At 36.9% G+C, this 26,461-nt stretch overlaps 1 protein-coding gene across 1 annotated transcript in view; it reads left to right on the top strand.

Moving 5' to 3' along the window:
* The first annotated feature begins 426 nt into the window (after positions 1 to 426).
* Positions 427 to 26,461, top strand: part of LOC138309287 (intermembrane lipid transfer protein VPS13B-like) — a 55,158-nt gene continuing 29,123 nt past the window's right edge. Inside the window, 23 exon segments of the mRNA XM_069250460.1 lie at positions 427 to 539; positions 1,624 to 2,619; positions 3,021 to 3,208; positions 4,479 to 4,685; positions 5,863 to 6,094; positions 6,509 to 6,691; positions 7,353 to 7,534; positions 8,063 to 8,245; positions 8,764 to 8,888; positions 9,478 to 9,653; positions 10,648 to 10,776; positions 12,066 to 12,224; positions 12,564 to 12,746; positions 13,252 to 13,439; positions 15,540 to 15,762; positions 18,283 to 18,500; positions 19,036 to 19,402; positions 19,801 to 19,924; positions 20,247 to 21,022; positions 21,432 to 21,540; positions 22,221 to 22,329; positions 22,823 to 23,468; positions 24,536 to 24,673. Of these exon segments, the coding sequence (XP_069106561.1) occupies positions 1,695 to 2,619; positions 3,021 to 3,208; positions 4,479 to 4,685; positions 5,863 to 6,094; positions 6,509 to 6,691; positions 7,353 to 7,534; positions 8,063 to 8,245; positions 8,764 to 8,888; positions 9,478 to 9,653; positions 10,648 to 10,776; positions 12,066 to 12,224; positions 12,564 to 12,746; positions 13,252 to 13,439; positions 15,540 to 15,762; positions 18,283 to 18,500; positions 19,036 to 19,402; positions 19,801 to 19,924; positions 20,247 to 21,022; positions 21,432 to 21,540; positions 22,221 to 22,329; positions 22,823 to 23,468; positions 24,536 to 24,673 (5,770 nt within the window). The 5' untranslated portion in view covers positions 427 to 539; positions 1,624 to 1,694.

Below are 26,461 nucleotides of genomic sequence, written 5' to 3'. Positions count from 1 at the left end.
TTTCATCTTACCATTCATAATATTTCTTATTTCTTTCCGTTGCTTGTAATCTGACAAAAAAAACCCCAAAGAAACTAAATACAGCATGTTTTTAGGCGATGTAATTTTGTAAAAATAACTATTTCAAGTAATATCACGTAGACAGAGAAATAGATACATGTACGTCACTGCTTTGTCAAGGATCGTCTGAAAACCTTACAAAATCAACAGATCGATCATTAATTAATAAACGAACAACTAGGTCAAAACAGTTAAACCATATTTACGGCCCGGGCCAACGCGGACTCTTTTTTGAACAAATCGAGCAGGCCTAAATGTGGCCCCGGAAATACTCGCCTGTAATTCTACTATATATACTTGCGTTAAATAAATTTCTTTCGGAATGCATCTGGACTAATCATGATGTACGACCATAACATATAACTTCCGAGCGATGCCTGAAAATGGCGAATGTAATGAGTTGGCAGAGAGTAATTATATGTTTTAGAAGAACGTTACCTGTTAACGACAGCTTGGAAAATGTGACCAAAACTAATATGGTAACGTATCTTCCCATATATATCTTTTAGGGGTCATATCTACACGAAAACGTCGTTCTAATTGACTGATTTATTTCGGTCGCTGTTACTGTTAGCTCACTGCTCGATTTCCGATATCATCTAATCTAACTAGTAACCAACAAACCATAATTAGCTACACCTTCATACATAAAAATTAGAAAAAAGGGACACTAAATATAAAATTTGTAACGTATAAATTGATAGACTGACGATACACTGACGGCTTCACAGGGAAAATACAAAAACGCTTCATCGTCTTCAGGAACAGAGGAAGACCGAAACCTCTAGGTCTGCCAAGACTTTTTGCAGTTAGACCTACATCATTATGCAATTTATACATGTAATTTTCACTCGTTAATGACCCCAAATACACATGAATAATTACGTCACCAGTTCATGCCTTTTAGTACCAACAGAATAGGATTCCACAAAATGCATACGTGTATCATGATCAGTATGCAGAATTTAAAGAGAAAATGATTCTTTGAAGAAAAAAAGAGAAGATTATACAATGTTCCCTGTGGTTGATTTTATATACTGTCTGTCACTTAAATAAAAAAGTTGTCCCCCTTGGTAGCAATCATGTGACAATCACATGTACATGGGTTGAAGAAATTAATTTTCAAATAAAAAGGAAAACTCGTGATAATTGTAGAACACTAGTATAAGAATATTGAAAAAAAAGTATACAAAAAATAATATTTCTAGTTGTAAAATAATTATAATTTCATTATATTATCTTTCTATTTAATTTTAGTTATTTTTGATAAGAAAATCACAATGAATAAAATGAAACTTCACTTTTTAATTTTCAGACAAAAACATATTTTCTAGTTGCAAATTGATTATAATTTCTTTATATTATCTTTCTATTTAATTTTAGTTATTTTTGATAAGAAAATCACAATGAATAAAATTTAACTTCACTTTTTAATTTTCAGACAAAAAAATATTTTCTAGTTGCAAATTGATTATAATTTCTTTATATTATCTTTCTATTTAATTTTAGTTATTTTTGATAACAAAATCACAATGAATTAAACTTCACTTTTTTGCTTTTCAGACTTGAGGTGCTTCAATAACCACTGAATGACCTGTTGATCAGTATCTAGATCCTTGTTACAGACCGGCACCATGTTTAAGATTGAGTCATATATAACCCCTCTGTTGATGGGGTATGTTGACAAATATGTAAAGTTACGCCCGGAAGATTTCCAGCTATCACTATGGGGAGGAGATGCAGTGCTGAATAACCTTGACCTTCGACTTGATACATTAGAAAGGGCCATTCAACTACCAATTACAATCAAAAGTGGATATGTTCATGAACTTCGAATCCATGTTCCATGGACAAAGCTTGGCTCAGAACCAGTGGTTATTACTATCAATACTATTGAATGTATACTAAAACTTCGCGATAAAGCCTACGAGGATACGAAGGGGTCAAGGTCAAAGCAGCCGCGGAAGTCAAGGTCATCTAATCAGTTAAAATCTAAGAGCACAGGGGATGAAGATTTACCTCCGGGTTACCTTCAGAGTCTAATGAATAAAATCATAAACAATGTCAGTATCATTGTCAACAACCTCATTGTGAAGTTTGTCGAGGACGATATTGTTTTGTCTCTGAACGTGAAATCAGCCGAAGTTTACAGTGTAGACAAAATGTGGAACCGAGCTTTTACAGATTTATCTGCCCCTGATTTTACTCTACGTAAGTCGGTGAACTTTTGTGACCTGACCGTTTGTTTAGACAAGTGTGATGCTAGCGGACGGATAGAGATGTATCAAGATCCTCTGATATATCGATGCTCGGTGACGGGACGAGTATACACAAAATACGCTAGTCTTACTTCAAAACTTCCAACCGTTACAAAGTTTGATGTTTTTTGTGACAAGCTTGATATCTCTTTGACTGACACACAACTGCCGATGTTTTTCCGGCTGATTGAGCTATGTATTGCCTTGTACTATGGGACCAAAGAATATCCAGAGGATCTGGAAACTGTACAAACCGTTTCTGATCTACAAGAGGAAGAAGAGGAAAAACCATCTGCAGAAGGTGAGACAAGGTCAAGGACAGGGTCTCACTCTGGGTCAAGGTCAAATATTTGCTTTCACTTTTGGATGAAAATTTGCTATGATGGATTTATTCTGAATTTCTTATTTTCAGGAAATTCAATTCAAATGTGAAAGATAAGTAACATTTATGCTCTGCTGATGTGTTCAAGATTTTTATTTAAATGTAATAGTCATTGATGCATATCACATATATCAGGGTATGTATCCTGTAATTTTGTGTGAAACATGTGCCTACTATTTTTCTTTGGTTTTAACTGCCCCTTATGTAACATCAAATTTTCTCTAGTGTCTATTTAATTGCATTTATTAAAGTTTTGATTTTCAGATACCAGTACATGTACTGATAGATTCGAAATGTTTAAATTATTTTATAAATGACAGATTTTTCAGCTTCCAATACGCCTGGTGGAGGTGATCAGGGATGGGCATCGTGGGCGTGGTCCTATGTTCCACAGATTCTACCTTCAGAAGAAGAAGAGCTCGGAGATGCATCAACAACTCCAAAGCAGAAAACTCCCCCAATACTGTCAATAGGAATGTATGCCCATAAAGCATCTGTTACATTCAAGGTAAAGTATATTTCTATTAATACACATCCATTCTTTCTTTCCCAACTAATAAATTTCAACGATTTCCATTTCAAAAACATTTTCGTGAAGATCACATTACACTCACAGATTCAAGATTGAAGGGAAATTCCCATCATTATAAGTAGTGATGTATAATCGGTTGAAAACTGTAATCGATCATCGGTTGAAATCGGTTTGTGCTTCCGATGCGACTTTTCCAACTATAATCGGTTTCTGAACTATTTCTTTTTTGTGCATACTTTTTTACTGAAAATTACTAATTATGCTGGTGAACTTGGTGTTGCACATGTATATATACATAGATATCTAATAAATTGATATATCAATATTGCACATGTAGTTATTTACTGCTTTCTATTACCCATTGGTTCTTAATTATGTATAGTCACCCTCTGGCTTTTGTAACATAACATGAAAGCATGGTGAGTGTTGTGTGATGCATGTTCATTTACCAGGTACTTTTAGCATTAAATAACCTTGGGGTTCCAACTAGTGTAGAGAGTTGTCACAAATCCTCAAGTAAGTGAAGTAACACAAATACAATCAGTTGTAAAGGTCAATTTAATTTATTAACAATCTAATAGCAATAGGCATCACTTGCCATCAAAATAAACTGGTGAAAACAACAAATAACAGAAACAAACAAACTTAACAAAAGAAAAAAAGAAAAAATAAGGAAAAATGCAAGACTTAAAACTTTATCCGATTAATCGGTTACGGGAAACCAGAACCGATCATCGACATCGGAAGGCTCTAACAAGTCGTCAATCGATTATATCCGATGATCGACCCACCACTAATTATAAGTGATGTAGATATTAGTTCGCAGAGGTAAACTTTTGAAAAAAAACTACCTTGATCGCGAAATTGCTGAAAGTAAATGATATGTGAAGGAAAGATGGTTTACATTATGACTTTTAAAATTTTGTTGAGCTTCTCATATTTGATAATAGTAAGCAAATAGTATTACCCATTTGCTACAGTAGGATGTCTTCGAATTCATACTCAGTAAAAATGAATATTTTTGTGAATGCTTAATTTTACAATGTGCACACATACACATATGCAGAAGTGTTACTTTCACAATTAGATATATAGCTACACAGATCATACATTCATAAAATATAACATGTGTGGGAAATTTTTCGCGATCATGAGACCATGGTGTAATTAGCGAAAGTTTCCTTCTTTTCAGCAAAGTCTGTTTCTGTAAAATTTCACTAATAAAAGAATTGTCTTTATTCACCAGTTGACAGAGGTGTTGAAAGACAAACATCAGTACGGACCAAAGAAGATTGCATTCCGACCCTTCATGCTGCTGGAAGGGGAAGGTATCACCTCGGAAATCCTTCTAAAAGGACACGCCTTCTTTAATATGAAAGTTGGCTTCTCCAACTGTCAGCTATTGAGTCAAGGACATTGTATATGTGGGGCTGACGATGAGGGAGATACAAGGGTTTGTTTAAATTATATATTATATTTAAAGATAACATTTTCATTTTGCTGTAGGAACTTTTAATTGTTAATGAGGTTGCCATAAAACCACAAATATATATACATTAAATTTTGTTGATAATAACATTGTAATGCAGTTTTTCTTGATCAGCTCACCACTCAAATTATGCCTATGATATTTTTGTGAAAACTTTGACCGTTTTTGATTATGCAGTTTGACTGATTGGACTTAGTTGTTCTTTTATGAATTAAAGACACACCTGGTGATTTTATTTTGTTTTGAGATGAGCCTTTACAAAGCATTGACAGGCCTGTATGATAAACTGCAGGTCTGTCAGGATTTCTACTTTTACAAATGGTCAAGCCGGTTCTTTCGAATAAACAAAAACGGCCTATATATCATAAGGAATGTAACCTCAGACAATTAGACTACTTCATGTACCACGTGATATCCTGAAATGTTTGTGCGGTTCTAGTATCTCCGGTGGTGAATGATGAAATGTATCTCTTTGTAGTTTTCTTGCTGAAATGATAACAGTTCGGTATATCAACTTTTAATATCATTCCATCACTAATAGAAGCAATAGTACCACACAAACTTTATTTGGTATCACATATTTACTTGAATTAGTCCCATTCATGTTATTCTTACAGTTGATCATTATGCTTAATCTGCATGTCAATGGTTTAAGTAGACATATAAGAAAGTATATTTCTAGGGGTCAGGAACATCTGAGACATAATATGGCTTTATTGGGATTATTAGGTGTTTGAATGATAAATATCTGTTGAAGTATATTCCTGTAGGTGAGTATGATGGCGATGGGAAGATTTAAATACTTGAGTGAAAAATAGTTTAAAGGTAGTCAGTACAAAGAAAATGCAAGGCTTGGTATGAACTTTAAAAAAAATATACTACCAACATTATCAAAATTAGTCCATTATATTTAGTTCTAGCAGGGCAAGAAACGTATTTTGAAAATCACTTGCCGAATTTAAGATTCTCAGTCTAATTTTACCCAAAACAGGGTAATTTAACATTAAAACCGGGCAAATTTACACCAATTTTCACTTGGCCAGGAGCATGTTTTACTGGTTTCGGGCCATCAGACCTGGGATATTTTTTGCCCTGTCTAGTGATACAATGTACAATAAGACTGAGTTTTCTATGTCTACAGAGCCAGGTGTTGTTACGAGGAGGGAGTTCTCTTCAGTCCAAGTCGGTCCTAAACTACTACAGCCAATCGCTGTTTGATCAGGGATGTCCAGCCAATCAGGACGCAGATCTCCAGTTTATTGTCGACTTTGACGAGCACATACAGGTCCACACAGAACAATATGTTACAGAAAGGTTTGGAGCATTCTACATGGATTATCTGTATACAATGCCGGACTCCAATATAAAGCCAGGTATAAATTCATTATACAGTATACAAGCTCTCTAATGTAATGTTTGGTGGGGCCGTTGTGGCCGAGTGGTTAAGATGGCTTCACATATTACCAGTTATCCACCACTTCTTGGTTGCAAGTTTGTATTCAATGTGGGACAGTTGCCAGGTTGCAACCCAGAGGTGGAGAGCTTATGGAACTATGTCAGGACGTTTTAACCACTCAGTCACCATGGCTCAGAGGTGGATAATTGTGGTAATAAGTCAGAATATTTTAACCACTCGGTGGAGGCTTGTGTTAATACATATGTCGGGATATCTGAATTCTCTTAGCCACTGTGGCCCACATTTTTTACAGGCTTTGTTTAGTTGACTGAATAATTTCCTTTGAACAGCTTGTGTCAGAAATAACTACTTGTATTGTTGATATTTGTAGAGGGTGGTAGTATGTCGTCCGTTACCACAGACGAGGTTGTGTTTGTCACTGAACATTCCTTGATCCGGTACATTGTTGGTCCAGTTCATCTCAATGTTTCATCATCAGCCGTCCACAGAATCCAGAAGTTCCTCAGCTGTGCTCAAGATCACACCTACGAACCGTACACCAAGAAAAAGCCAGGTATATTTTCTCATTCTCTTTTGAGGATGATGATGGAAGGGCAAGTATTGAATCACTGGATCTATCCTAAGTTTAATTGACTTAAAGTTGTCATCTGGATGATTTCAGTTGCAGTTTGAACAAAAATATGTTACTGTAATGCCATTTTGAAGATGGATCGAATGACTACATTCATAGTGTTCCTAGCTAATGTTCTGTAACAATCTACTGGTGTTGTTTCATACTTATTCTCCTTTTAATATTTAATTCATATACTGTATTTGGCCCAATAAGTACCCCATCCCTATAAGCGCCCGTCCTCCTCTTTTAGACTTCAATTTCATTTAATTTATATTAAATACAGACTGAAAATATGAAAACTGTGTTGGTTTGCTTTCTGATTTCTTTTGCAAATTGATTGATGGCTTTTTTTAAAGAATAATTTCTTGAAAGGCTGTCATAATTTGTTTCTATTAAGCTCCTCCTTATTTGCTTAATCAATAAATTAAGTGCCCTGGGAGCTTATTGGGATGAATATGATATTTTTTGGTTTGAAATGATGAAAATAATGAAAATAATGAAAATAATGAAGACGCGAAATATATATTTTCCCTCAAATAAAGTGGTATTATATCTAAATTGAACTTATTATAAAGGTGATTTTGTATGTTTTAACTAACAGAGGTTGTTGACGAGAGCTGTCCTCCACCGACAGAAGAACAAGTCAGATCAATGGAGACTTTTATACCAACAAATACACATCACGTTACCCTACTCAACCCAACAGCTACCATATTCTATGCTGAACACCCGAGCTGTGATGTCAAGAAAAAGAACTACCACACCACACACAAACTACATAAGGTGAAATGTTGTTCCTCTAAATTCACATTCTGATTCGCAGTCAAATTGATATCCACAAACTTACAAATGCTCAAATAAGATGGAAAGAACAACAAGTAATTCTCCCCATGCTTTAGTATTATAGAGTAGATTGCAGGTTAAGTATTGTTTGCTTTAGGTTGTATAGGGTAACCATGTCAAATCATAGAACGGGAGAGAAACTAGGAGGTGGAGAATTTCATTAGGCCTAACTGGCCAAATGTTAGAAGTGCTACTCTTTTTATATTAATTACACTGTACCTTGTTTTATGTATGGAGTTAGGATTTGCGAAATGAGTGTGATTGGTGTATGGGTAATTCATGGAAAATTTACATGATTTTTAAGATTTCAACAATAGTTCAAATGTTCTGGGTTAAACTGTTATTAGAAAATTTATATTTATAATTATATAAAAATGATATAATAGTGTATGTATGTAGCGCAGAACAAAAGAACTAGGTTCTCTGTTTAAAACTTATACCAATTATGTACAAATGGTTTCTTTTCAGACCAAAGACGATCCATCAAAACAAACCGAGACACACTTGCCCTGCTTCGCCATCGCAGCAAACCGGTTTGATTATCAAATCAGTTATGCTATGTATCCAAGGAAACTGGTGAAGCTTGTCAGCAAAACTGTGGGGCCATCACCAAATCTTCTTCATCACTGTTACTCACACACACAGATCAAGGTAACTGGGTTACAGGTCGTTAGGTACAATAGGGTTGAAAGGTCGTTATTATAGGTACAATAGGGATGAAAGGTCATCACATATAAAGGTCATTGCCATGGTACAGTAATGGTGAAGAATTGTTACCTAGATGTAAGAGAGGTGAAAGGTCATTTCCTAGATACAGTAAAGGTGAAAGGTCAATACCTAGATACATTAGATGTAAAAGGTCATTACCAATTAGGTACAATAGAGGTTAAAGGTCAAAGGTAAAATACAACCTTTGTGTGGTTATACTCAACAATGTCACTTCTAAAAAGAAAATGCAATGATTTCTGTAACTTTTGTTTGACAACTTTAAGTTAGTTCATCTATTTATTTGGTAATGTAAGTATATAAACCTTGTTTCAGTACTCGTTTTCTAAAACTTTCTGAAGTTAGAAAAATTATTATTTTTTAATTAATTAAACAAAACCTGCTAGATTAATTGTCTCTAGATATGTGATATGATTCTGTGTAATTACTTTGTGTTTCTACAGATGTTTGGATTCAATGCTGGAATAGTCCAATTAGACAAAGCTGGGGTCCAGTCTCATGTAGTGACAGTTATCCCCCCTTGTAGTGGAGCTCTCTACATGAAGAAGCTACTCCTGCCCATGTATTGGTAAGATACAGCCTTAACAGTAATGTCAATAATCTCACTGAGTCTATCAACATTTATAAATATTAGCCTTACTACGTTGTGTATCGGAAATGTAATTCATTTCTATTCGACTATTTTAACTTAAACTAGAATCCACTGGAGCAATCCCTTTCTGATCGATTGATATGGATAAGATTTCATATTTCTGTTGTTTTTTTTTCAAAATGAATTTAACACATTGTAGTTTCTTATTCAGACGAGCACTAATTAGAAAATATTTGTAAATGGAAAAAATAGAAAATATTTGAGAAAATATTAAATGGAAAAAAAAATAACCCCCCCCCCCACCAACCCTCACAAAAAAAATCACCTAAATGAACAAAACCATGTCATTATTATATAATTTAATTATGTTTTTTGGAAATGGATGTGAATAAAAATTTAATTTGTGAAAGATAGCTTTTAGTTAAAGTTTGTAGAATTGTATCTCTGATTATGGAAGTATGGGTTTTAGATATACAGTATTTTTAACTGTTATTATTAAAAACAAATTCAGTAAAATGTGTTTGACTGTGAAATATTATTTGTTTGAATTAATATTTTGTTGTAGGAAAAATGTCCATCTTCCCAAAGGAGAACATCTATATCAGCTAGGGCAGGTGTCTATCAATCTGAACAAGGCCAAGCTGTTGCTAGGGAAACAGATTTGGTCGTCTTGGCAACAGAAAACTCCCAAACTGTCTTCACTGACTGAGAATAGTCTGATGGAGGATATCTTTCGCATGGGTAAACAGACAATATTAATTATTGTGATATGACACATGAATATATGTGTAATGGATATAAAAAAACTGTTTTTGACAATTTAAAGATGCTCCACTGCCGAGGGAGCATAAATGACACCATTCATTTGAACAATAACTTGATCGTGTACATATGTGTCTAATCAACACATAAATACAAATAATTGTTTTGTTTTTAGTTAATGTACAATGTACAATCAGTACTTCATTCCATATAGGGCATACTGCCATTGAGTTATCTTTTTTATCTTGAAATAAAATAAGAAGGTCAAACTTTTTGGTAGTAGATATAGTAAATAGCATTTGTAACTGAAGAAATATAATAATTTGTCAGCCTGTTTTTTAAAGAGAAAAATACCATTCGTCAGCGGGTGAGCATCTATAAAGGTATAACATGTAAATAAAGGTCCATTATTTGTGTTTCTGCAAGACTTATTGAATGGAAAATATAAAGAGTTATGTCCCCTTTATAAAAGGGTCCGCCACAAACATTGATGCCAACAAGAGTTGTTTCTGCAAAGGAGACATAACTCTTTTTATCTGCTAATGCAGGTTTATGTTGGTGCCAATATATTGAAAAAAAGGGACGTAATTCTCCCTAATGTTAATGTGACTTGCCGCAGTCACACCCCTTCAAATGGGTTGGTGGCTAATATATTCACAAATTGGATGTAACTCTTCCTATTTTCAATGTAACTTAAGAAGTCGCACCCCTTCAAATGTGTTGGTATTCACAAAGAGGATATGTACCTCTTCTTATTTTCAATGTGATTTGATGAAGTCTCACCATTGAAATGTATTGGTGGCCAATATATTCACAAATGGGACGTTACTCTTCTTATTTTCCATACGGCATTTCGGTGCTAACATGTTTTTTGTGCAGAGGGAACAGAACTCCCTTTTTTTGCTAAATCATGTGTATATAAGGGTATTTTAGATGTTTCTGACATTATATTTGCACATTTATAACTTCTTAGACCCAGGGAGTGATCAACATGTGCCCTTACTGGAGATGTCTATGAGCGGGTTGGAGCTGAAGAAATGTAGGACTGCAAGTGTCACTGCCTACAGTGGGACGGTCTCGTCTGTACAGGTCATCATGTATGGTGAGTGTAAACGGAGATAAAATACAGTAAAACCTATCTATAAAGGACACGAAAGGGACATTGCAAAAAATCCTTTATAGACTGGTGTCCTTTATATAGAGGTGAATTATAAAGTAATGGGGTTGAGGTCTGTCCTTTATAGACTGGTGTCCTTTATATAGAGGTGAATTATAAAGTAATGGGGTTGAGGTCTGTCCTTTATAGACTGGTGTCCTTTATATAGAGGTGAATTATAAAGTAATGGGGTTGAGGTCTGTCCTTTATAGACTGGTGTCCTTTATATAGAGGTGAATTATAAAGTAATGGGGTTGAGGTCTGTCCTTTATAGACTGGTGTCCTTTATATAGAGGTGAATTATAAAGTAATGGGGTTGAGGTCTGTCCTTTATAGACTGGTGTCCTTTATATAGAGGTGAATTATAAAGTAATGGGGTTGAGGTCTGTCCTTTATAGACTGGTGTCCTTTATATAGAGGTGAATTATAAAGTAATGGGGTTGAGGTCTGTCCTTTATATATAGCAGGTGTCTCTGTACTGGCAATGCTAGATTTAAAAAATTCAGATTTGTCAAAATAATCCTTCAGTCACCTCAAGAGTATTGTAATAAGAATGGTAGTATGTCCAGCTAGTACTGCCGCTGTTTTTCCCCCTGCCCTTTAACATATTTTTGTATCAATATATCGCCAAGAATTTTGATTACAGTCATGTATTATCACAATTCTGTCATATAAATATCTAATGCGACTCTTGAGTTGGTAGCTCATATGACCTTAAAAAATTAGGACGCTTACACATATATACGACTGTGTCTTCTCATGTGGTCATATTGTCAGGGACCTTGGACTTCTTTTCTAATCTAAACATTATCTACTTAGCTTAAAAATTGCTTTAATTTCAACCAAAACACTACTTAGCCTAAATATTGGTTTAATTTCAATCAAAACACTACTTAGCTTAGATATTGCTGTAATTTTAATCAAAACACTACTAAGCTTAAATATTGCTGTAATTTCAATCAAAACACTACTTAGCTTAGATATTGCTGTAATTTCAATATCAATCAAAACACTACTTAGCTTAGATATTGCTGTAATTTCAATCAAAACACTACTTAGCTTAGATATTGCTGTAATTTCAATCAAAACACTACTTAGCTTTAATATTGGTTTAATTTCAATCAAAACTACTTAGCTTAAATAGGATAATGTTAAACAATGATGTTGATCGTGAAGTGCACATTGTCTATCTAATGAATTAAACCTTCTCTCAATGTTAATGTTATCTAACACAGATACGGACCAGTCCAAACCGACACCCCTCCTGTACGCTCCAGCCAATACTAGCAGACTCCACACAACAGAATACTTCAGAACTCCGTCCCAGGAAGAAACAGCGGAAGATTTTCTCACATTTACGTTCCAGCTCCCAAACAAACCACACACCACAGATGGTAAGAATTGCTGCAGAAGTATAATTGATTTCTTAATTAATTAATGATATATACATGTAGATCAGAGTGTCAAGGGATTTTTTCAAGGTGAAATTAATTATTTTTGATACTTTCATCTGAAAGTAAAATTAGAAGCTCAAATTTTTCAATGGTGGTAATGGTGTAAAGTAAGTAACTTTTGTAACTGAAGAAATATACTAATTCATCTGCTCCTGTTTTTGATAAAGAGAAAAATACCATTTGTCAGCGGTGGAGCATCTTTAAGCAGAAAATGACAAGTGCAAAAAGCTCTAAACCATGTATGTTAACAATCTTTTAACAGTTTGTTATTTATTTCAGTTCCAAGTGTATTTCTACTCAATATGGAGGGGATAGTTTGTCAGCTTGATCCAGCTCTAATGAACTGGCTATCCTACAATCCTAAAGATAAAGTGAAGCTCTCCAGTCAGGGGAGGGAGAAAGTGACCGTGGACCAGTCACTTGCAGATGCTGCACTCCCCCTTAAGAGGAAAACATCACAGGGTATGTTTTGTTTAATCAAAGTTGCTTTTATTGAAGGGAGATTTAATTTTGCTTTTGCATACATTTACAGTTGAGTTAATATCCATAAATTTAATTATCTGCGAATAAGATGTAAAGATTGACTACCAAGATATATAATCTGTATGTCTTAGTGTTACAAATTAAAAATACCTGGACTGTACTTCTTGAAGTACAATTTACCAGCGATTAGTCCCACCTTTTGGTGATTGTGATGAGAAGTGGAACTAACCAATGGTTTTCTTGAAACTCTTTTATAAATATTTTTTTCTTATTTTTTATCTAAGAGGACATGACTATTGTTCAGATGACATTTTGTTTTTGAAATAAAAATAAGTTATTATTGGAATCAATTAACATGACATCACTGTAAGGCTTTTAACAAGGTTAGGAATACAGAATAAATAAAACTAATGAATGATTAATCAAACTATCAGTTTTGCATATTTTTAAAACCACTGAATATTACCACTATTGGTGTTTCTAGTTTCCCTGGCTTCATCTGACTCCGGGACACGAAACACGGACACACCAACTGTCACACAGTCAACTGCTCACGTCCCTACCTCACAGGGAGAGGAAAGTCAGAATGTCACCAAGGAAACAGACGGAGGTCATGACCTTTCTAACAAACTGGCTGAGATATTTCCATTCATCCGAATGCTGCAAGTTCAGGTATAAAGTGATTTTAGGAGTTGTAAAGAGTTATAATTATCCTGCTGCCCTTTATGGTTATATATGATGTCACAATTTACGGTTTTGGAACCTTTTATTAACAATCAGATTCAAATTGTCTGTACAGTGTATTTTTTAGAAATTATCTCTTAACTGCAAAACAAAAAACTTTTTTTCTGCTTTCTGAAAGAACTTTGACCTTTTTTTGGTGTCATGCTTCATTGAGTTAGTACTATAAAAAGGGGCAAGAGTTCACTATCACAAGGAGACACAACACAAACATACTGTAGTCTCCCAAAACATCCACTTACTTTATGTAACCATAAAAACTTGTGTAATTTGCGCACTTTTTTTTGTGCAAAAATAAAATTTGAAGTTGGGGGTGCGCAAATTATATTGATAGAGGAGATTTAAAAAATTTTACGGGTGAAAAAATCTGTCCATTCTGAGGGACTGACGATCTATGAATGTTGAGGTACCGCTCTGTGTATGGTAGCCATTTTATATGATAAAAGGTATTAAAGATTGTAAAAACAATACCTCACCTATTAAAGTGGATTATCTAAGGCTAATTAAAGTGTTAAGTTATGATCACATTGTCTTGTTTCCATTTGCCCTGAGATTTCAATGGCGACTGACTGAGAGCATGGCTTCTACTGACAGCAAGCGATGTATACCCTGTGCACCTCGTAGTATAATGGGACAGCCACAATCAGTGACTTTGGCCGGGTCAATCTAGTTTACCTGTATTTTTTTAGGGGAGAGAGACTGTAGAGAGTGTGTGTGTGTATACACAAACATAGGTATACCCCAGCTGCAGGCCATGTGCAAAAAGTCAAAACACACGTGGGATTTATAAGATGCCTAAACTGACCTATATTTAGGACTTTTAATAAGTGGTTTGCAATTTGATTACTGCAGAATTAACAAGCTACAAGGTTAGTGACATATTCAACCGTATTGGTAAATATAATTAGCCATCAGCTTTGCACATGAAACCTTACGTAGGGCCCAGCTGTAGGCCGTGTGCAAAAAGTCAAAACACACGTGGAATTTATAAGATGCCTAAACTGACCTATAATTAGGACTTTCAATAAGTGGTTTGCAATTTTATTACTGCAGAATTAACAAGCTACAAGGTTAGTGACATATTCAACCGTATTGATAAATATAATTAGGCATCAGCTTGGATCTGGTACCGTACAGGTAGTGAGTTTACTCGCAATGTGATTGTTGCAAGCTAACATACGTATCCGCTAGCCGATTGTTGTTGATTGTTAATGATCTCAAAACACCACTAATTACTTATTGTGACAATTTTAAACAAATAGATTCAAATCTTTTTTTATGTTTCTGATTACTATTCATGTGTAATATCTCAAAACATTGACATGTGCAAGGAGTACGGCGGACCGGACTGCCGATGTTTTAGACATCTGCAAGATATTTTAGTTTCAGGTTAAGGTGGCCAATAAAAGAAAACAAACACGATGCGGTTTTAATATGTTATTTTTTCTTAATACAACACTTCTTTGTGCAAGTTGTCAAGCATTTTAGGGGCATATTTTGCATTGAAATTGTCACCTTCATACATCGATTTTGGGACTCCCTGGACAGCGTTTTTTCCCAAAAATTTTGATGCGCAAAATATACTGATAGTAGATTTTTTTCAGCATTTTCAGCCCTAAAAAGTACCTGCGCAAATTACACTGGTGCGCAAATTATACAAGTTTTTACGGTAAATGTAACAGGGTGCAGGATTTACAAAAACTTTTAATACCTGCCTCTGCCAGGAATTGAACTCGGGACCTCTGGATTACTAGTCTGACGCTCAACCAATCGAACTAAAGAGAAGTTCTCTCTAGCCGAGCGATATATTGCGGCTAGTATTGACCAGGGTTACATAAACATCACATTGCATCGTCCATACAAAGTAGGTCACCTTTAAATTATCTGTTGATTATAGGACATTAAGTCTAATGGACTGACCGACTTGTGTTCTAAATTAACCTTCGACCTTAAATATCTACTTAATATTTGACCTTTTACCTTACACAATGATCTACTTTAGTTAATGTTTAACCTTTGACCTTTTGACAGGTGGACATCAAGAGCTGTTGTGTGTTTGTAAACAAGAGTGCGATGTCGGTCCCCGACCCAAGCATGTACATTCCACAGAACTTTGTGTCTATGCTAGAGCAGGGTCAGACACTCGGGACACTGGTCATCTGTCTGCCGAACCTACACCTGGTCAGTACAGGAGTCAAACAGGTGCAAGTCTTACAGGAAATACCTATATCTACAATGGAGGGGTCACTTGTAGGTTAGTAACTGAATTATTAGCTCACCTGGTCCGAAGGACCGAGGTGAGCTTATGGGATACCGCAGCGTCCGGCGTCCGTCGTCCGTCGTCCGTCGTCCGTCGTCCGTCGTCCGTTGTCCGTCAACAATCGACTTCTTCTCCATAACCGCTGGTCGGATTTCAACAAAATTTGACTGGTAGCATCCTTATGGGCTACTAACTGAAAATTGTACAAATGAAAGGGCTGATCCCCCGGGGGCCTGAGGGGCGGGGCCAAAAGGGGTCAATTTGGCTATTTCCATAAAACGACTTCTTCTCTGAAACTAAGCAAGAGATAGCACTCATAATGCAATGGTAGTATCGTTATAGGGTGGGGATTCAAAATTGTACAAATGATAAGGCTGACCCCCGGGGGGCCCGAGGGGCGGGGTCAAAAGGGGTCAATTTGGCTATTTCCATATAAACGACTTCTTCTCTGAAACCAAGCATGGGATAGCACCCATAATGCAATGGTAGCATCCTTATAGGGTGGGGATTCAAAATTGTACAAATGATGGGGCTGACCTCCTGGGGGCCTGAGGGGCGGGGTCAAAAGGGGCCAATTTGGCTATTTCCATACAAACGATTTCTTCTCTGAAACTAAACATGGTCTAGCACCCATAATGCAATGGTAGCATCCTTATAGGGTGGGGATTCAAAATTGTGCAAGTGATAGGGCTGACCCTTCTGGGGGCTTGAGGGACGGGGTCAAAAGGGGTCAATTTGGCTATTTCCATATAAATGACTTCTTCTCTGCAACTAAGCGTGGTATAGCACCCATAATGCAATGGTAGCATCCTTATAGGGTGGGGATTCAAAATTGTACAAATGATGGGGCTGACCCCCCGGGGGCCTGAGGGGCGGGGTCAAATGGGGTCAATTTGGCTATTTCCATAAAACGACTTCTTCTCTGAAACTAAGCAAGAGATAGCACTCATAATGCAATGGTAGTATCGTTATAGGGTGGGGATTCAAAATTGTACAAATGATAAGGCTGACCCCCGGGGGGCCTGAGGGGCGGGGTCAAAAGGGGTCAATTTGGCTATTTCCATATAAACGACTTCTTCTCTGAAACCAAGCATGGGATAGCACCCATAATGCAATGGTAGCATCCTTATAGGGTGGGGATTCAAAATTGTACAAATGATGGGGCTGACCTCCTGGGGGCCTGAGGGGCGGGGTCAAAAGGGGCCAATTTGGCTATTTCCATATAAACGACTTCTTCTCTGAAACTAAGCATGGTATAGCACCCATAATACAATGGTAGCATCCTTATAGTGTGGGGATTCAAAATTGTGCAAATGATAGGGCTGACCCCCGGGGGGCCTGAAGGGCGGGGTCAAAAGGGTCAATTTGGCTATTTCCATATAAATGACTTCTTCTCTGCAACTAAGCATGGTATAGCACCCATAATGCAATGGTAGCATCCTTATAGGGTGGGGATTCCAAATTGTGCAAATGATAGGGCTGACCCCCGGGGGCCTGAGGGGCGGGGCCAAAAGGGGTCAATTTCCATATAAATGACTTTTTCTCTGCAACTTAACATGGGATTACGCTCATAATGCAATGGTTACATCCTTATAGGGTTTGGATTCAAAATTTTGCAAATGATTGGGCTGACCCCCCCTGGGGCCTGAAGGGTGGGGTCAAAAGGGGTTAATTTAGCTATTTCTATATAAACGACTTCTTCTCTGCAACTAAGAATGGAAGAGCACTTATAATGCAATGGTAGCATCCTTATAGGGTTGGGATTTGAAATTGTACAAATGATAGGGCTAACCCCCGGGGCCTTAGACGGCAATAGATGCGAGGTCAAAAAGGTCAATTAGGCTACTACTTTCATATAAGTTACTTTGTCTCTGAACCTATGTATTGGATAGCATATTTGTATGGTATCAATAGCATCATTGTATGGTTGTGATTCAAAATTAAACTTTGGGAGTCAATTTTGCTTATTTTTCTAATTGTCAGAGTCTTGTGATAATAACTAACAAAAAACCAGGTGAGCGATACAGGCCCTCTGGGCCTCTTGTTTATAGTACAATTACATTTTCTATTTTATTTGTTATTCCCATCAAAATTTTGTAGAGTACATTGAATTGAGTTCTGTCCGTTTGTTAGTCCGTTTGTTTGTCCGTCTGTCCAAGATGACTAAACACTATTCAACTTTAGAATTAGCACAATAAAATGCTCTGTATATGGTAAATGTGGAAAATTTTACACGAAAGTTAATTGATTGCGAAAAATTCCCCATTTTGTAATATTTTGTACATCACATTGTTGTTAAAGGTCTAAAAGTGTATTTATCACGAAAATAACAACATCATGGAAATTGGGAAGTTAAGCACTCGTGAAAATATCCATTTTAACAGTACTGTTATATCCTTCTAGCTGGTGTCTTTTGCTATTAAGTATTCATTTTTGATATTTTTTACCATGGAAATAACACCAAATTATAGAATCCTTCAAGTTAGTCTTTAAACATTTGTATGTTTATCTCAGGTGAAAAGCTGCCATGGACCATGACCTTGAACAACTTCAGCGTGTATACTCTGTTATCCAAGACGTCCATCTTCTCCCTCCTCAAGCCTGTATCGGTCAACTGTACCATAGCGGTTAGCACCAAGTACTCTCCTCCAACTTCGGACATCATCTCAGCTTTGGGACTTTGTCTGCATACTGACATGAGGAGTGTGACATTTGCATTGTCTAAACCACAGGTAACTTTGGAATACCACTTAATATACCCCGTACTCACATATTATGCAATTTTCTTTTGATTAAATTCTTCTCTGATGTGTTATTACTTTCATGAAGAAAATACAATACAGAGAAGATGGTGAAGTAATTTTGATTGTTGATGGCATCTTAGTTGAGGAAATTTCCAACAATATCTAATTTCTGTTAACCAGGCTTAATTAGATGGTAAGGAATATTTTCGTCATAGTCCAAAACTGGATTCACTGCTGTTAAGATGAAGATGCAAATTAATTAACAGGAAACCATAATCTTGTTTCAGAAGAAATGAAGGAAATTCTATCCTAAATTTTTTTTTGCTTTTTGCTGGAAAATGAATCATTCTGACAGTATTTAAATTGTGTGCTAAGACTTCATATTAAAAGAACAGAAACAGAAATCAGAAATGGAAATCAAAGATTCAAGAATACAAAATTGTTATATAAATCAGAGAATTTATAATATCTTTACAAATTTTGATTAATGATCTTAAAATAAATTCTGATATGTTCTTTTTAGGTACAATTAAGTATCTCTATTGGACTTTGGCTGAACACGTTCCTTGGACAAGTTCTTGCATTCTTAAAAAGAATGTCAAGTTCAGAAAAGGTCAAGGACACCTTGACCCCAATGTCAGATACAAAGGAGTCTGCCCATGGAACAAGTTTCCAGAGAGAGCAGCCAAGCATGGCATCTATCACAGAAGATGTGGAACTTACAGAGACGGGAACCTCAGGAGAGCTCACATCAAGGGAAGCAACTCCAATCCGAGACATGCTGGTGGAAGACATGAAAGCAGATGGGGTGAAGCTGTCGCTATGGTTACAGTGGACATTACCCAAATTAGAAATTCGCTTTTATAGACAAGATGGTGGGTCACAAACGGGTAAGGCTTTTTAGAAAGATATTTTGGGTGAGATCAAAATAATTTGAAATACCAAGATAAAAATACAAGTTTAGGCACCATAGCAATTAGGAAATGTTATTTTAAAATGGTTATTGGTGGAGGAAAATATCTACTAATCGATTGGCTAGTATTTACTTGCTTGGTTTTATACATTTTAGCATCTAGTTTTTCTTATGATTTCAAGAAGGAATCAAAACTCTTTTATGATGTAATTGAAATCTCATTTTACTTCCACAGTAAAGTTTCACATTACACTCATTATAGCTTTTACACAGATTTGGGAACCTGTAATGTAATGATTGAAAATCTTAATTGGAGAGTGTGCTTATCATGTAATTATTACTAGTACAATGTAATTGATTAATATACCATTTCAGAAACTAAAGTCAGTCTGATCATGGAGGACCTAATGACCTCTGTGGATGTGGAGGTCATTTATGCCAAGGTCAAGGTCACATGTGGAGGGTGCTGTGTGCATCACTACAGCAGAAAGTGTGAGAGGTATGGAAATATTTATTTAACATCGACTAAAGTCAGTCTCTTATATATTCTTTTGTATCTTTATACACTTCGTGATGTCCACAAGTTTTAATGTGCAATTTTCGTTTGTCTTTTGAGGTATGAATGAATGTATTCCAATGAAAATGATGTGGTAATTTTCTCTTTTCATTGTGACAACACATTACATGTATCACATATATTTTTAGGTGTGTTCCTGTATGTATTTTTTACACTAAATAAATATATGCAATGGTAACACTGTTCTCCAGATAAGAAAGGTCAATGTTACAAATGGCTGATGCAATATGTTGACTTGTTTCAGCCCTAATACAGCGAGCTGGTCAAAAGGTACTGATCTGGGGATCTTGATGAGCTCACAGAAGGAGTTATCCAGTGACATTCACGTTGTATCTCATAAAGTGTGGTCAAGCGACTCGCAACCTGGTCACTTGTTTGTGGAGGCCAATAAAAGGGAGATAAACCGTCGCTTCATCAACCTCACCTTCACACGAGCCTTGTGTAAGAATGTGAAGCAGAAACTACGAAAACCAAACTCCGACTTGGCTGGTATACAGGAGGTTGGAAGCAAACTGTACTTCCATAAGTATATCTCCGAAGTATGCCTCAGCCTAGAGCCTTGTGACTTCCTCTTCAATATCCCGGCTCTGATGACTGTGCTAGACTGTTTCACAGGCACCAAAAGGTCGGGCCAATCACCGAAAAACATGACCCCTAAACCTGTTCTTCCAGAGCCTAATTATGTTCCCATGGTAACATCTAGCCTCCTCCCTCTCCTCTATGTTGACATGGCCAGTATAAGAGTGTTTATGCCTGTAAAGCCTCCCAGTGACCAAGATTTTACTCATGCTCAAAGAGAAAAAGACACAACAGTCAAGAGTACAGCAGACCATGATTTGATAGTTGGGTTCATACATTCCATTACTGTGACTCCACAAGCCGATAACCCACTACCGCGTTATGCGTACGAGAAAGAGCTGTACAGCACAGCGATGCATCATGGGATAGACAGGGTACCAGGATCCTCGGTGGAGAACAGACAATACCAGATGGAGTTCAAAGGATTGTCTCTCTGTACAGGTTAGATATTTTGTACTGCTACTGTATAGTATATAACTGTTGCTAATATTGGCGAGGTTTTGATTTCGAAGATTTTTCCAAATTCTCAAAATTAAAGAATCACAGAATTTATCAAATTCATGGTTTTAATTATCACAGACTGTCGTGTGAATGCCACTTTCAAAAGATATAAAGATGATTTATGAAAATAAACCCATACAAATTAGTTCAAAAAAAGTTTCAATTGCAAAATCTTACACCCGCTTGTGAATTTAACAACAGTTACTACATAACAGTTTATATACTTAGCTTTTCCAGTATAACAGATTTTCTAAATGATTAATTGATCAGAATTCCTAAAACTTACAGAATTAAACGATCCATTTTTACACATTATTAAATTCTGAAATGATGTATCTTTTCTTTGTAGGATGCTGGACAGATTTTCTTGATCATAGGGTAAACACTGAACATTCTGAGTTAAATACACCTACAATACAGATACCAGCGCTAGAATGGAACAGGCTTCTCAAACCACAGTAAGTCACAAGGAAATTTACACTTCTCAAACTTCAGTAAGTCACAAGGAAATTTACACTTCTCAAACTGCAGTAAGTCGCAAGGAAATTTACACTTCTCAAACCGCAGTATTAAGTCTTAGGAAAATTTACACTTCTCAAACCGCAGTATTAAGTCTTGGGAAAATTTATACTTTTAAAAGCGCAGTAAGTCTCATATATTAACAGCCAGGATTTTATAGGATTGTTGAAAATTGTTGTGAAAAAATCCATAGTTATGATCACATGAAATTAACTTGTCTCGAAGATAAGTTATTTTCCTGTACTGTATTTATTGCTCCCTCTTTAAGAAGTTATTGGCACAAAATTTGCTACGCAATTCTATAGGTTATAGAGTTTTGTATCAGTTCTGTAAATTATATTTGTGCTAATGAATCCGATTTTATCAACATGATTAGATTGACTTTGTTATGTGACTAACAGTATCAGTTTTATTGGTAATGCCCTCTTAAACTCTGACCTTAACCATGACCTTTCACTTACTTATGACTTCCGCCTAGTCATTACTGCTTCAAAAGTGTTAAGGAAACATGACTTTCATATTCAAAGTGACATAGATGCACTTGAATTTGTATGTTCTTGTGCAGAAACCTATTTAAGTCTCTATATTCTTATTTTCAACATAATGATATTTGATGCAGGAATGAGAAGACTGACATACAGCTGCTCCCCCTGGTGGCCAGTCTGGACATGAAGATTGTCGCTGCTCCAGCCATCACTTACATCTCCAAAGAGGATAACCAATCTCCAGTGAGTATTCATTACTCACAATTGTAGCTACTTTAATCACCATTATCAACACCTTTCCCTTAGTTAGTGTAAATAGTCAGCAAAATGGCCACAAGTTATATTTCAGAAAATCTAGAATGAATTGTTTTTTTAAATTTGAATTGGTCAAGAGTGTATTTTCCAAAATAAAACTGCTAATTGTTAATATGCTCTCTTTTAACATGTATGATAAAGAGAGTATACATATTAAAGTGGACATGTGATAATTTGTACGACGCTAAAACTCACAAATCAGTCAGAGAAAGGGTGTAATTTAAATCCAGATTGTTAAGGCTGAGGATATCAACTTTATTGTACTTATCAAATTGTTTTTTGACCAAGATGGAATAACAAATCTGATTTTAAACTGAATATCCTGTATGCTTTCTTTGACTTAATTAATGTGCATCAGATATTTTTTTTTGTCAGATATTAAGCATAATTTAATTTGTTTTTTTAATGTCTTTCCTTTCAGATTCTAGTATGTGGTCACACAATTGAACTCAACGCCTCCAGTGACATAGATGTATTTATTAGCACAAATCAAATCCATCTTCTTGAAAACTTGATTAGCCAATCAAAAGCATTGTTACTTCCAACTAAGGTTCAAAGATCAGATGAAGAAGCTGTCAAGGTTGACCAGGAGGTCAGACAAGATCACATGACCTCTGACAGTGGTATCGGAAGTGAAAGTTCAGCCTTGACCTTTAAAAAGGCAGTTTCTCCCATTCCAACCGATCATCAAACGGCAACCATAGTTCAAAGTCCAGAGTCTGTGACCCCATTTGACCTCTTGTTAACTGCAGGTCGTATCTCATGTACAATGTACACACACAAGACCCTGACGGAAGATTACCATGGCAACAAAGACAAGGGAAATTCAGAGCAGGGTCAGGAATCTGGAAGGATGAAGTCTTCCTACTCATTCCTGAATATACACGACATGAAGTCGGAGACTGAGCAAGAGATAAAGTCTGGTAGTTGTGTGATTCAGCCATTTTTATATCTGTACTTCTCTCAGCCTCACACCATTCTGAAGTGCCAGCCAGAGCAGCAGACATTTGAAATGTCCTGTTACGATGTCCTCATCAAGGGACCCGGGGCAGATTTCATTGAAGTGGGTAAGTAACTTATCAACTTCAAAAAAGGATGTTTTATGTTACCTCAACCTGTATAATAAGAAATGTGGCATTTCAAATTGTCATGGTCAAGTGCTTATTCGCTCCCTGTCAGTGAAACAGTTTATGAGGTAGCATAGGAATCAATTTGGGGTCAGATGGTCAACTACAAAGGTCACTATTACTTAAATTATCTGTACAGGACATGTATTTATCCCATACTTGACAGGGTTATCTCGCGGTTGCTAGGGAAAGATAACTCTGTCTTTTACCGGGGTAGGTAAAAGACAGCTCGTATGCGCTAGACAATGACGTGACGTCATCAATACAGGCGGTGCCTATTGTCGGCGTCAATGACGTTCCTTTGAATGCAGCGCTATGAAAATGTTTCTAAAAACTGCATTTTCATAATGTTTCGTGAAAGTATGAGAGAAAAAGAATCAAGACATGGGTCTATCAAGTGGACAGGGATCTCAACCCTCGTGAAGGATATTGGCCACCAACCCTCAGCAAGCCTCGGGTTGACCGGCCTAAATCTTTCACTTGGTTTGAGATATCCCTGTCCACTTGACAGACCCAAGTAAGATTCTATTATACTTCAGCAATTCTCAAAATGTTTGTTATAAAAGGTATCTTCTACATCTATAAAAAAAAATGTACATAAAGCTCTCCAAATCTGACAACTTGTTTTGTTTCGAAGCTCAGTTTTTCACCAGTTGAATTGATCTCTTATTGTTGGTTGATGCTTTTTCTCGGGATATGTCTGGGTTTCTTCCACCACCAAAACTTAAAACAACCTTCAGTAACCCAAGCTGTTAAAATTTATTATACACTAAACCAAGTGAAGCAATTATTGATAGAATAATGCAAAAACTAAATTCACTTCCGGCAAGAATTCTCAAACTATTAAACAACGGTTTCTTATTGATTAAGTTTTATGAAGCTTTATGTTCAGGTCATTTTCTTTTTATCAACAATTTAGAAAATGTATCTTGACAATTAAACATTGTGGGGAGATAGCTGTAATAATTTGTGAATTGTGAATTTGAATTATTAATATTTTATTTCAGATGATAAAAAGATTATACCTGACTGTTCGGACTACCACCTGTACTGGATAGAGACAAGGTCAGGGAAACCCCATCCTAAAACAGGGATTCCCCCTAGTCTGTATACCATCCGAGTCAACAACTTCCTCAAGGAATCAGGTAAAAGTCAAGGTCAGGGAAACCCCACCCTAAAACAGGGATTCCCCCTAGTCTGTATACCATCCGAGTCAACAACTTCCTCAAGGAATCAGGTAAAGGTCAAGGTCAGGGAAACCCCACCCTAAAACAAGGATTCTCCCATAGTCTGTATACCGTCCGAGTCAGAACTTCCTCAAGGAATTAGGTAAAGGTCAAGGTCGTGGAAACTCCACCCTAAAACAAGGATTCCCCCATAGTCTGTATACCGTCCGAGTCAAAAACTTCCTCGAGGAATCAGGTAAAGGTCAAGGTCAGGGAAACCCCACCCTAAAACAGGGATTCCCCCTAGTCTGTATACCATCCTAGTCAACAACTTCCTCAAGGAATCAGGTAAAGGTCAAGGTCAGGGAAACCCCACCCTAAAACAAGGATTCTCCCATAGTCTGTATACCGTCCGAGTCAGAACTTCCTCAAGGAATTAGGTAAAGGTCAAGGTCGTGGAAACCCCACCCTAAAACAAGGATTCCCCCATAGTCTGTATACCGTCCGAGTCAAAAACTTCCTCGAGGAATCAGGTAAAGGTCAAGGTCAGGGAAACCCCACCCTAAAACAGGGATTCCCCCTAGTCTGTATACCATCCTAGTCAACAACTTCCTCAAGGAATCAGGTAAAGGTCAAGGTCAGGGAAACCCCACCCTAAAACAAGGAGTCTCCCATAGTCTGTATACCGTCCGAGTCAGAACTTCCTCAAGGAATTAGGTAAAGGTCAAGGTCGTGGAAACCCCACCCTAAAACAAGGATTCCCCCATAGTCTGTATACCGTCCGAGTCAAAAACTTCCTCGAAGAATCAGGTAAAGGTCAAGGTCAGGGAAACCCCACCCTAAAACAGGGATTCCCCCATAGTCTGTATACCATCCGAGTCACAAGGAATCAGGTAAAGGTCAAGGTCGTGGAAACCCACCCTAAAACAGGGATTCCCCCTAGTCTGTATACCATCTGAGTCAACAACTTTCTCAAGGAATCAGGTAAAGGTCAAGGTCAGGGAAACCCCACCCCTAAAACAGGGATTCCCCCTAGTCTGTATACCATCCTAGTCAACAACTTCCTCAAGGAATCAGGTAAAGGTCAAGGTCGGGGAAACCCCACCCTAAAACAAGGATTCTCCCATAGTCTGTATACCGTCCGAGTCAGAACTTCCTCAAGGAATTAGGTAAAGGTCAAGGTCGTGGAAACTCCACCCTAAAACAAGGATTCCCCCATAGTCTGTATACCGTCCGAGTCAAAAACTTCCTCGAGGAATCAGGTAAAGGTCAAGGTCAGGGAAACCCCACCCTAAAACAGGGATTCCCCCTAGTCTGTATACCATCCTAGTCAACAACTTCCTCAAGGAATCAGGTAAAGGTCAAGGTCAGGGAAACCCCACCCTAAAACAAGGAGTCTCCCATAGTCTGTATACCGTCCGAGTCAGAACTTCCTCAAGGAATTAGGTAAAGGTCAAGGTCGTGGAAACCCCACCCTAAAACAAGGATTCCCCCATAGTCTGTATACCGTCCGAGTCAAAAACTTCCTCGAGGAATCAGGTAAAGGTCAAGGTCAGGGAAACCCCACCCTAAAACAGGGATTCCCCCATAGTCTGTATACCATCCGAGTCAGCAAGGTCACAATTTAGCAGATAGTAAATTCCAGAATTTTAGGTGTTTCACAGACTACTATGCCAATCTTCCCAAGATAACCAGAATTTTAGGTTTTTCACAGACTACTATGCCAATCTCCCCAAGATAATCAGAGTTTTAGGTTTTACACTGACT

This window comes from Argopecten irradians, chromosome 15 (assembly GCF_041381155.1).
Source record: "Argopecten irradians isolate NY chromosome 15, Ai_NY, whole genome shotgun sequence".
Taxonomy (NCBI): Eukaryota; Metazoa; Mollusca; class Bivalvia; order Pectinida; family Pectinidae; genus Argopecten; species Argopecten irradians.
Note: the sequence above shows the minus strand (reverse complement) of the source record. Positions and strands in the feature narration are given on the sequence as shown.